This window comes from Glandiceps talaboti, chromosome 8 (genome assembly GCF_964340395.1).
Source record: "Glandiceps talaboti chromosome 8, keGlaTala1.1, whole genome shotgun sequence".
NCBI classification, from domain to species: domain Eukaryota; kingdom Metazoa; phylum Hemichordata; class Enteropneusta; family Spengelidae; genus Glandiceps; species Glandiceps talaboti.
Genome location: NC_135556.1, coordinates 23,093,841 through 23,107,411, shown reverse-complemented (window position 1 = coordinate 23,107,411; position 13,571 = coordinate 23,093,841). Strand labels below are relative to the sequence as shown.

The 13,571-nt window shown below is 35.8% G+C and overlaps 1 protein-coding gene across 1 annotated transcript in view; it reads left to right on the top strand.

Moving 5' to 3' along the window:
* Positions 1 to 3,452: 3,452 nt before the first annotated feature.
* The window catches only part of LOC144439390 (uncharacterized), a 122,518-nt gene continuing 112,399 nt past the window's right edge, over positions 3,453 to 13,571 (top strand). Inside the window, exon 1 of the mRNA XM_078128677.1 lies at positions 3,453 to 3,644. Within this exon, the coding sequence (XP_077984803.1) occupies positions 3,453 to 3,644 (192 nt within the window). The remainder of the gene's footprint in view (positions 3,645 to 13,571) is intronic.

Below are 13,571 nucleotides of genomic sequence, written 5' to 3'. Positions count from 1 at the left end.
ATTTTCTCTTTCCCGCCCTATCATTTATCAACAGTCTCAATACACAATGGAGTCGAACTATGTCGGCGAGGAAAAATCGGAGGGTAAATTATTATCGCAATTAAATATTAGTACGAAAGGTGTGTTTAAACATATTCTGTTTAACCAGTGGCCATTTAGTCTATACATTTGCAATCAAGACAAATTTTGTTCAGTTCCAAGGTCGTCGCTGGCATCAATCAATCATCGGGGAGCTATGGATATGAAACAATCATACTTCTTATGAATAACACACTCGGCTTTCGATTTTTTTTCTTCCTTTCATTCAATTCGATGTCAGCTTCCGGTAGTTTAAAATACTCACCCCTGTCCGTAGTGAAAACGAAGTACTGTATAAAACTGTTGGAAACTGCTTAGAAGCCCGTGCTTAGAAGTTCGATTTTCACAACTCCAAGACTATCTGATGTGGGTGAGATAAGTCTATGGGGTGGAAAAAAAGCAGCGAGGCAAAATTCGACTGAGTAATAATCCCCACCAACACAGCTTCGCGATCAACGAGGCGTCTTTGACAGGGCCGCAGCCTTATGAGAGGAAGATGGCAAGTCCTACATTATTCAGCGAATCGATATTCTTTTCCTTATTTCGTCACAACACAAAGAGCTCTGTGTCAGATGGTAGGGTGTTTTTTCCCAATCCATTATTTAAGTACAAAGCCGAATGGCCTGGTGACTTTGTCCCGAACCAGAAGAATCCCCCTGTAATCAATGAAATAATTATGCCTTGCTTTCTAAATCATACAGCTTGATATATATTAAGAAGTCATTTTAAAATTTTGAAAAAATGTTTGCTTTTTAAAAAGTGGTACACATATAAAACGTCCTGTGGGTATTTCCATCGGGGGTTTATCAGCGGATCTTTATTTCCAACTCCGGTTTGACCATAATGAACACCATCTGTTCCTTTAGAAATTATGTGACAAGCTGAAAATATTGGCGAATATCTCATGTTTCCTATGTTCTAGCTCACATATTATAAGGCCTATTCTCTCGATCTGTTTGTACTCAAGCAGTTGATACCTTTACTCGGCAGTGCAATCACAGCTGTTGCACGAAATGGTATTATTTTAAAATTGCATGACAGCTTACTAGTAGTAATGCATTAATGCTATCAATGTGTGAGTGCTGTCAATGTGTGTTGTTTTTATTGTGATGAATGGCAATTACGCTCTCAAGGAGTAGGCCAACTCTTTTCTAAAGTGGGCGTTGAGGGCGCGATTTCAACCCAGCAGCCTCGGACTAATTACAAATCACTCACTGTCTATGATGTTGACGGATGTAAAAATGACCTTTACCATTCCATTTGTTTTTCATTTAAACTTTAAAGACTTTACATATTTAGGCTGTTGGGTTGCTGGTCTTAATTATGACCATGCCTGATTGAAACGTAGTCCAAGAAGGAACGATGATAAAGAGTGTGTTATTAGTAAAACACTTGAAGTGATGAGTTACACAATTGTACAAACGTAGTAGTAAGAATATATCTCCCACGCAAACACTGAAATGTAGGGCACCCTCACAATGTTTAGTTTTCTAGTAAAGATAGCCATGGTATATGGTAAAAATATTGATGTTATTTTATTTTGTCCAGGTTGGCTGAGGATGGGGAATGTATCTATCTGTAACATAATTTATGGTTGTAAGCGTTGAAATCAAATATTTTGAAGTCATGGGGATTAAAGACATCCATCTGTAATTTGACGTATCAAAACGGTTTTTTATAGTTACCATGACTACCGCCCATGCATGCATTGAAAACTATACAAGAAATGTACTTCAACTGCAACGATGTCACTAAAAATGTGCAATGTATAGTTTGGTCCCGCTCAAATATTTTTTTTTGCTCGAATCAGGTATGGCGTACCCTGCTTTTCCACACGTACATGGATTGTTCAAATCACAGTCCCTCTATGGACTATGTTCAAATGTACCAACGCTGGCTATTTTTTTAAACAGAAAAAAGTTGTTTCAGCATTAGGCCTACAGTGAGAATTTGAAGTATTTGAATGAATGAATGAATGAATGAATGAATGAATGAATGAATGAATGAATGAATGAATGAATGAATGAATGAATGAATGAATGAATGAATGAATGAATGAATGAATGAAGTTTATTTCACCAGATAACAAAAATAAGCTACACTTTCAAAGAAACATATGATTCAAATATACAAAATGAATACAAAAGAAATAGACAATTGTTATCTGATGTGGACCATGGAAATAGTTCAGTGGAACTAGTCTTGTTCATGCATGGTCCGTACATTTTTTCTTCATTTAAAATCGATAATGGGACGCAACGAACTTTCAGAACAAAGTAAATCAAAAGTACACACAGCAGACACACACACATACACACATACATACACATACATACATACATACATACATACACACACATACATACATACATACATACATACATACATACATACATACATACATACATACATACATAGGCATACATACATACATACATACATACATACATACATACATACATACATACATACATACATACATACATACATACATACATACATACATACATACATACATACATACACACACACACACATACATACATACATACATACATACATACATACATACATACATACATACATACATACATACATACATACATACATACATACATACATACATCATACATACATACAAAGTGGTCAAAATAAAGAAAATGGTTAAACATTGTTTTATAACATTTGCGTCACTATTTTCAACTTCGTTTGAAAAGTAATTTACTTCATAGGGTTCGTAAAGACGTCTGATTTAATCAGCAAATGTATTTACAACACTAGAGCAGTTACAAGTTCGGAGATGTGATTGTTTTGTTCACTTTCAAGCTCAGTGCAGGAAACTGTCACCTTTAGTGCGCCACCAAAGTTTACATATTCTTGTAAACATTTACTTTTACGGTTCGAGTACATTACACGTACGTGAATGTCTCCAAGAGGAGGATGGACACACTTTAAAAATTCGTATCCTTGATTTCTTTGAACTAGAGGACTAGTGCAAGCAAGAAAAGATGATTTTTGATTGAAAACAATTTGAATAACGGTGGAGGAAAAGCTGAAAATAAGCGAAAATAAATGTGCGGATATGACATGTCAGAGGGCGCTCTTCTAGATCTGGCATTGGCTTGGCTTTGTGTGTGCGTTCTCCCCCGAATCCCAAAAACTTTCTCCGTTTTCCCACAATGCTTTGTAAGTGACCTGCCCCAGACGCTTCATGTAGTTTCTTCGCCCACGGTGCATTCACCTGTATATATGTGAACACAAATAACGTCAGTGTCTTGAACGCATTTCAATGGAGAGTTTACAGTGTCAAACACACCCATCGCGGTTGTAATCACAGCTGAAATTCGTAGTTCATTGCTTTCCATCCGTACAACATGAACGTCGAAACAAGTAACGTCGACGGTGATATCGTCGAGAGCCACCGGCCACTGACACACGATTTTGCCCAGCTGAGATATCCAGTGTACAGAGGAAAAGTTTCCGAAGTTGTTATGAAAGGTGGTGAACCATGGGGCTTTACTGTCAGTGGAGGTCTAGAAATGAACGCTCCACTTGTCATTTCAAAGGTAGGTAATTTTCAAAATCTCCGAGGATCGAATTCACACACGTCGACACAATCATGTCAATGGACATAAAACAGGAAACTATCCCGAGCCGCCCTTTTCATGTAACCCGTTTTTCTCTGTCTGGCAAAGCGGTGGTAGAGCTCGTGGGAATTTAACCCTGTCGGCTAAGTATCAACAGTTTTCGAACAAACCAATATCAGTGTCCTTATTGAGAATTGAAGCACGAGTTTTCGTGCTTTGCGTTGTCATAATTATAGAATGAACCCGGAAAATCACAACAGTCACGTTTTTTTTACCTTCTTTTAACCACCTGTGGGCGAAAATAGTTTCGTGCATGATGGCTAATATTTACAAGTATGTTGACAATATACTTCCGTGAGCTGAGCATTTTCGTACATAGGCCGCCGAAAATTTGAACTTTGAGTTTTGTAAACATGACGTGGACGGTCGTCATGTGTTTGGTGGTGGACTGGTAGAGTTGACAGTGACAGTACAGGTCAGTTTTGAGATGTCGCAGTACATTACTAATGAATGACATGACCACTGGACTGTTTACCGTAAAGGCGAAACACTTGACCCCTGGTGTCATCTCAGCCAGTAGATGTAAAAATCTTCAAAAATGTCTACAGGCTATCACCTACATCTCTGTATTGCGTTCAACAACATTCCTAGTGTGTTAGAACCATTGGCAGGTGTGACGTCTATCAGCCTTTCCTTATGTTTTGTCACTACTGTGTATGTGAATGCATTTCAAAAAAACAAAATGACCTTGAAGAAGGAGCTGACCCAGTACAAATGCCAGTCATGGAGTTTATGGATTAAAATTTAAATACTGACCAGACTTTTGCAAACTTGTCTCAGACACTTTTAACTCATGAAAATAAAAAAAAATAGAATGAACTTGGTAGGAAAATATTGATGAAGTGAAAACATGTACAAAATGAAATGTTTAAAGTAAGTGAAAGAAAAGTGTTTTTAATTTTCCAAAGACAAAGTTTATTTATTTTACATGTCATGTTGGCAGTCTGGTGCTAAGTGGAAGCACAGGTGATATGTATGTATTTGGGTGAATGAATAAACCATTGTAAAGTAGTCAACCTGGTTATTACAACTAGAAAGTCTAAACTTTTGAGTTTCAATAACAAGTCTTTTGTATTAATACAGTGGTGCAGTCTCAAAAAAATCCTTGCTACATTTTAAAAACTTGCAAGGTACAACTAAACAAGCCTCAGTTAGTCCATGGTATCATTGTTATTGGTATGTTCAGTAATTATGTGTTAGCAGCAAAGTGGTAAATAGTCTCACAAAAAAAAATCATTGCTATATTTTAAAAACTTGCAAGGTACAACTAACAAGCCTCAGTTAGTCCATGGTATCATTGTTATTGGTATGTTCAGTAATTATGTGTTAGCAGCAAAGTGGTAAATAGTCTCACAAAAAAAAAATCATTGCTATATTATAAAAACTTGCAAGGTACAACTTACAAGCCTCAGTTAGTCCACCATATTATTTGTATTGGTATGTTCCGTAATTATGTGGTAGCAGAAAAGTGTTAAAAAGTAGGGGTGTGCAGCATCTGGGATATCCGATCAAGTCACAGTACAATGAAATATCTATGAGGGAGTCATTACTGAAGCTGGGATAATAAAACCTCTCACAATCTTGACCCCAGTTGAATTGAAATGGAAAGCACTAAATACCAGTCAATGATATCTTGGACAGATAATTTAACCTCATATAAAGTTGAAGGATGTTAAAATCAGATAATTTGTGATTGTTTGGTTGATTACAGTGGTAAACTATTGTTGATAGATGTCGTAAGAGGTATTGTAGAAACAATGTTTGTATTCTAAACTTGAACTTTAAGAAGGTTGATTGAATTGTAGTTGTGATGGCTCTAAGTACTGATAACAAGAAAGAACAAATTGGTGTACAGTTGTACTGACATCCATGCACTCACTATTTCCAAAGAAGACACAATTATAGCAATCAGAAAGTTATGGGCAGTCTTGCCTTGGCCATGTGATCGTTTTGTTCATTCCTTTCAAACTTTTCCACAAAATCATCACTTCCATATTCATGAACTGAAAGGGTTGGGTTTTATTGCTATTAATTGATTTGAACTTGAAGGTCATGTTACTATGTACTGATTTGAACTTGATGGTTATATTTGAATTCCTATGAACTGATTTGAACTTGAGGATCATATTACTATATGTACTGATTTGAACTTGATGGCTGTATTTGAATTGCTATGAACTGATTTGAACTTGAAGGTCATGTCAATATGTATTGATAATATGATTTGAACTTGAAGGTTATATTCCTATGTGCTGATTTGAACTTTCTGCATCACATCACATCACATCAAATATTGTTATCATTTTGTTCTGGCCAGGTTGTACTCTATGGGCCATTTAATTCTAGAGTAGTTGGCTTCTTCTTAATGTCTTTTGGATACTTTATTATCAAAATAAAATGTAAAAAATATACATTGAGACATTTTTATTTGACATTTTACATTTGAAATGACATCGTAGAGAGAACACAAATCTTGAAACAATAGTCTTGGTAACTTTATCTGATAATGATATGTATTTTGATGGAAACTTGTCCCAAACTTGTTCACTTTGTAGCCTGTGTTTTTACAATGATCAAAACACCATCAGCTGGTGTTCTTTCTCACGATGTTATCCACTTGTTGTGTAATCTGTAGGCATCTCAAAGGTTTAAACTTTACTAAGGGCACACACATTACCCCACAAATTAGCACATGCTTCATCAGCTCCATTGTAACAAAGTGTAGAAATATTTCTTTGAAAGTCTCCTCGACTGTCTTAAATCTACCATGGGACAAATCTACCATGGGACAAATTAAGTGCTTCAAGGAGAAGTCTCAGAAATTAAAATAAATTGGTTGGTATTGAAAATTTATGTGAGAAACTTTGTTAGCATGGCGGGATGCGTGTCCAATTAGTCCTCAGAAAGGTTTGTAAGTAACGTGTTGGTATTCAATCAAGAAGACTATTAGACGTGATAGGAATTGTGATTGTTGCCTTCTGGATAACTGTTTTCTTTGGAGTCTTCTGTTCTTTTTTATTGATTGGCTGGAGGACTGTTCTTTGCCAAAAACAGACATTTCATGGTATCTGTGGGAGACTTCACCTTAGATGCCTGAGGAAACTGTATTGAATTGTAGTGCCACAGGAAAACTTCTTTGATTCAAATATCAAGTGTTCTTCAATTGTCATTGACGACAACTAACTGGTGTGAAATGACAAAACAACAAAAAACGAATGTCCATCCTTACTTCAATTGTGTGTAAAATTTGCCTTTTGTAAGTTATTATTAGTGTTAAATTGCGTAAGACAGACATGCACACATACATACATATGTACTGTATGTATATACATACATGCATGCATACATACATATTTTATTTATTTATTTCTTTTTCTTTTTTATTTATTTATTTATTTATTTATTTATTTATTTATTTATTGAGCTGTGTACACAAGAAGTGACATTGGCAAGAAAATATACCAAATGAAACATTGATTTTCATACATACATACATACATACATAGATACATACATACATACATACATACATATACACACACATGCACACATATATACACACAGTCAAAAATAGGTGAACAAAACTAGAGTTTCTAGTCAAAAGCTCATGGTAATGCTTTTGCATTTGCCATTGTGTGAAATTAACAAACAACTTTCAGAATATTTATGCAGTTATTTCGTTTGAATGAAAGACAATAATTATACTGATGGGTACTGCGTTCCAAGGCCTCTTGTCAATGTTGAATGGGTTACAATACCATAAGATGTGAGAATGAATCTAGCCTAGCCTAACAAACATATTTACCATGTTTGACAGCTATTACTGGGTGCATTACATAATGTGATGACACTGAGTTCAGACCTTGATATACATGTACATTATACATGTCTATACAAATGCAAGTTAAATTTGACCAAGGATAACACTGGGTCAGCTGTTCATCTGTTGGACTAAGATAGCCTAGTAACATACTATCATTGACATCTGTGTGTTTGTTTATTTCTACAGAGTTATTGTAATATACAGTTCAAAATATTGCGCAGTCACTTGATTTGATTGCAACATTTTAATAGCTTTGATAAATCACCAGAACTGTAAGAAAATAGGGTAATTTGCTGATGTGGTTTATGGGCGTGTTTTTATTTTCCAAGTCATTTTTTACTCTGATTCCCTGGCAAAATTAAAAAATACTGCGTAAAAACTACATGTTTGTGCCATACCCTTTCCTTTTATTTTGCTTACTGGGTCTCCTATTAAACCCAACCTAAATAAAAATACTTAAACAATAATGTACGCCCTCCCAGCCCATAATGGACGAAAGCAAACTTTGAACGACATAATGGGCTCGGCTGTCGCCTCGCCCATTATGGAGTGCGAAGTTTGCTTGAGTCCATTATGGACTGGGAGGGCATACATTATTGTTATTATTTTATAGTTTTGCCAATTCCAGTGAATTTGTAGACCGAGAAACGCAAAACAACGTATAATATACACAGCGCTGAACATCGTCTGCCATGTTCGGCCCGGAAGCTGAATACTAATCATAGCGACACATGTACGTACATAAGCTTGTATTGTTATGCTCGTTCCGGGGCCGCGATGCCCAATAACGGAGTACATTATCAGTAATAATGTACAGCGATGACGTCACAAAATTCACTCGAATTGGTAATGCTATAATATATTGAGTGATAATGTATTTTCAATCCATGTCAATATAGTTGTATGCACCAGAGGTGGACTATATGAACAGAAAGGGTGTTATAATATGGGTTAAATTTACATGTAAGATTAGGTAAGGATCTTAGCTAAAGATGCTGTGGAATACATATAACATGATTCAGCCATACATCATAATATGTTTTGATTGCATTGATGATCACCATAATGAATTCAAATACTATATAGTACATGTACATCAAATAATATACAAAGGTATAGCAATATGATACATGTATACAAGGGTGTGATTACGTGGGCAGCAGATGTTAAGAAAGGAGCTATCTTGTCTTTTCTGTCATCTGTTATCTGTTATAGCCTTTGTAAATTAATGCTATTGTATACATGTATGTTGGTTATAGCCACTGTATATATGCAGTGTAAATGACAAGGTAGTTCCTCAATATTAATATCTGTTCAGTATATGTATTTAGTTTCACCATATATAATTGAATACATTTCAGATTGTAAACTATATATGGTTCAAATACAGTTTTGAAAATGATGACTTAGAAATATATTTATTTCGAGTCAAATCATGATGTGATAATTTCATGTCTGGAATGACGATAGTGTATCTTTACTAGGTTTGGGCCAACCAAATTGGGCATTTCATAGATGCCAACTCTCACCAAACATAACCAGGTATGTCCAAAACCAACATTTTCAGAAAAATGGCATTCACATAAATTTGCTGTGATGTCATTTGGTATCTCAACAGTCACTATCAGTCATTATCTTGCATCCTGTAATATTTAAAGAAGACTTGAAGTACATCCTGTTCTTTTGGTACATTTGATCATCTTTGACCAAAAGAGAAAGAGAGAGGAAATTTGCCAACAAAGTGTAGGTACGGGTATACTATAGTACAAATGTATAACTTAGACGATCGGAATAGCCACAGGTAATGGTCCCATATTTTCACGTCCTAAACCGGACAATGTCTTTCCTTAGGTCTTTGAAGAAAGCATTCCATGTACATGACACAATCCTCAGTCGTAAGGAGTAGGTACAGTTATGTTGCCAACACAATAGGAACGTTATCAAAGGCTATTTAGGAAATATCTTAGAGTCAAAAGTACATTGTACAATTTCTGTGTTTGTGTTATAGTACTTATAAGTTAAAAACCAGATGATCAAAGAGTTACATCTAAAAGCAAGACAATCTGAATTTGTTGTGATATTCTATTTTCAAATACATGTTTGTTCTCGTATCACAGTAAATATATATTGTGTGAAATGAAGTCAAGTCCCTGCATGTTAAGGTATATAAAAGTTAGTATAGCTGGCGAAAACAACCACCCAATCTGTGAATTTTTCAATTTTACCAGCTACCTGTAGTAATTGTCTTTTGGTTTGTATTGTAGTTCAGCCTGGAGATGTGTCATTGGTTTTCAAATTTCAAATCATATATAATGGAGGATCTCTAGATTTGAATATTACCACATGTCTGTGGGATACTAGATTTCAAAGTCTACGACACATCTCTGGGATACTAGATTTGAAAGTCAACACATCTCTGGGATACTAGATTTGAAAGTGAACGTGTGTCTAGGATAGTAGATTTGAAAGTCAACGTTTGTCTCGGATACTAGATTTGAAAGTCAATGACATATCTGTAGGATACTAGATTTCAAAGTCAACGTGTGTCTGGGATAGTAGATTTGAAAGTCAACGTGTGTCTGAGATAGTAGATTTGAAAGTCAACGTGTGTCTGAGATAGTAGATTTGAAAGTCAACGTGTGTCTGAGATAGTAGATTTGAAAGTCAACGTGTGTCTGAGATAGTAGATTTGAAAGTCAACGTGTGTCTGAGATAGTAGATTTGAAAGTCAACGTGTGTCTGGGATAGTAGATTTCAAAGTCAACGTGTGTCTGAGATAGTAGATTTGAAAGTCAACGTGTGTCTGAGATAGTAGATTTGAAAGTCAACGTGTGTCTGGGATAGTAGATTTGAAAGTCAACGTGTGTCTGGGATACTAGATTTGAAAGTCAACGTGTGTCTGGGATACTAGATTTGAAAGTCAACAACAAGTCTTCAAAGCACAACATTCATGCGACGCTATCAGCTACCACTCTAGAAGCCTGTTAGGGCTGACTAACAGACGTGTCTCAATACACTCTAATTAATTCCTAGCCGTGTTTTACTGACTGTCTATCTGGTGTATTGAATGAACGATAAACTGTAAGTACCATTTACAACTAGATCAGTTTGAGGGGAGGGACTCCCTGTATATTGATTATTTGACAATGGTTTGATAAGTACATTTTGTGTATACATTGATATTGACTGGCACAGTGGATTTTATTACTCTTAATTACAGAATAAACAGTCATAATGTACTAGGAATAAAACTATTATTATCCAATAAAACAAAGTAATGAATATATTGACTCAAAATACTTGGATATAATTCAGACAATAGCAGTTATGACAGTCTGATAGAAAAAAATGAGACTTTGGAGTTCTTGAGAGATTAGTCCATATTGGAATTTTGAAGTGCGGCCTCTTGGTATAGCAAATCTACTAGTCTACAGTTTAGAGAGACCCCCCCCCCCCCCTTCATAGTCACATGAACATTCATTAGACAATAGATGACATTGACACTGGGAGTAGTTGATGGTTATTCAGAAAAGCATGGTCAAAAACACTTTTTAAAGAAATCAATTTGATGAGAGGAGGTGTTTGTGTTGAGCATTGGTCATTGTTTTATTGGACAAGGGGTTTTATAATACTAATGAGGTATCAATGACAAGAATGAATGGATATTACCATAAACTCAATGATAACGAGTTATGAGTTATTCAAGTACGCAAAACATGTCAGTATATGCAATGCAACAGTATATTGTCAATTGGTGCAGTAGTATTGTGAAGTTAGCCAACAAGATGTTTCATTCCGGACAGAGCTGTCCGTGCTAGTTACAATGCATAAAGTCAGAACAAATGGGGATTTAAATTTTGAACAGTTGTTGTAACATTCTAGAGATAAGCAGTTTCAAATTCAATCAGGGATATTAAACCCAGAAAAGAGATGATTTATTGAAGAACAATGTGACTTGTTAGAAATTTGCATCTGAATGGTGAAAATTGAGGTGTGTGTTGGTAGACAATTCACTCCCTACTGTGAGTAAGTATAGATTTGAATAGAATGAGATATGTCATCATAGGGATGGGACTTGATCTACTTTCTGTACAGACTTCATTTGTTGTGCTACAGCAATAAAGTAGAGATTTTATCCTCTATTGTCATGGAATCCTCTAAATGGGAAGGCATTATCTTTAGTAGAGTGTCTGAAATAGAAGATTATAGTACTTGATGATGCGGGATGTGTTTAACCATACAAAAGGTGTCTACAAAGTTAACGTAATTCACATTCCACGTATCCAAGTCACTACTGATTCATATTCAGACTTTGTCACAAGTTTGTGGTAACTTTTGTTGAACAGATGGTGTTTAGCTTTTGAACTATTACTTGTATGACACATAGTCATCTATACCATAAATACAGTGTAGTTAACAGATGAATGTTTTAAGCCCCATCTCTCATTCTATTCAAATATATACTTACTTACATTAGGGAGTGAAAACAAAACTTCCAACTTATTGACTACTGTGAATACTGTAGTTTCATACTATATGAATAAAATGAACCTGTCATTTTATTCCTATTTCTTAGGCTACAGTATCACGGTACTTTCCACTGTAGGAGTTTTGTCAATGACTACTAGTATACCGGTAGTCGTTCAACAAGTGATAATGAATGGTAAAATATAAGAAACCTTTTATTTGGGAAAAAAAATGATGAAAAATACTCGGGAGTTGCAGACCATGTCCTTTTAATCAGGACTTCTCATAAAATGTTCCATATTTGACAGTATATCCGTGGCTTTGATAAATGATATGGCATTTCAGTATACATGTAGTTAACACATACATTGTACATGTGTGCCAGTGTCAGATCCACCCTCCTGACATCCAGTATCAATGAACCTGACACATGATTTAACACATACTGTAGTTGTCCAAGTAGATCACTCAAACTTTGATAACGTAGACAATGAACTCAAGAGTCAAATGGGATTCTACTTACTGTAAACACTTTATAAAAAAAAAATTAATCTCTTTCCTTGTCATTGCTTTCCCAAAATAGTGTGATTCTATTTAGAAAAACCCACTATATCCATCTGTGAGATGTCATGGTTGACTGCACAGTACTGGTTTTAGTATAATGCAATGTCCTCAATATTTCTGTACCCTGGAATTGATGTGGTCTGTTCAGTTGTATGGTCTTGAATCTATACTGTCCTGTTCTACAGTATAGCTTGGATTGCTGACCTGTTCTACAGTATAGCTGGGATTGCTGTCCTGTTCTACAGTATAGCTGGGATTGCTGACCTGTTCTACAGTATAGCTGGGATTGCTGTCCTGTTCTATAGTATAGCTGGGATTGCTGTCCTGTTCTACAGTATAGCTGGGATTGCTGACCTGTTCTACAGTATAGCTGGGATTGCTGTCCTGTTCTATAGTATAGCTGGGATTGCTGTCCTGTTCTACAGTATAGCTGGGATTGCTGTCCTGTTCTATAGTATAGCTGGGATTGCTGTCCTGTTCTACAGTATAGCTGGGATTGCTGACCTGTTCTACAGTATAGCTGGGATTGCTGTCCTGTTCTACAGTATAGCTTGGATTGCTGTCCTGTTCTACAGTATAGCTTGGATTGCTGACCTGTTCTATAGTATAGCTGGGATTGCTGACCTGTTCTATAGTATAGCTGGGATTGCTGTCCTGTTCTACAGTATAGCTGGGATTGCTGACCTGTTCTATAGTATATGCATGTACATCATCATCATGTGTACTCAGCAACAAACCATTATCTTGGAGAGGGTTCTCCCCAGTCCCAAAGGCTGTTCATTAAGAATATTGATATTGAGTAAATCAATACCAAAAGATGTCAATTGCATGTTATGATTTGCTGTCAAATTACATATAGTACTGGTAGGAAACATACTGTTGAGGTTGCATATTCTGCATGCTGGTTTGTATTGTCCAGTGCTCATGGGGAGAACCTTGCCATCTGTAGAGGACAGAAGTACCATTGTACATCAGGTTTGTGTAAAGCAATG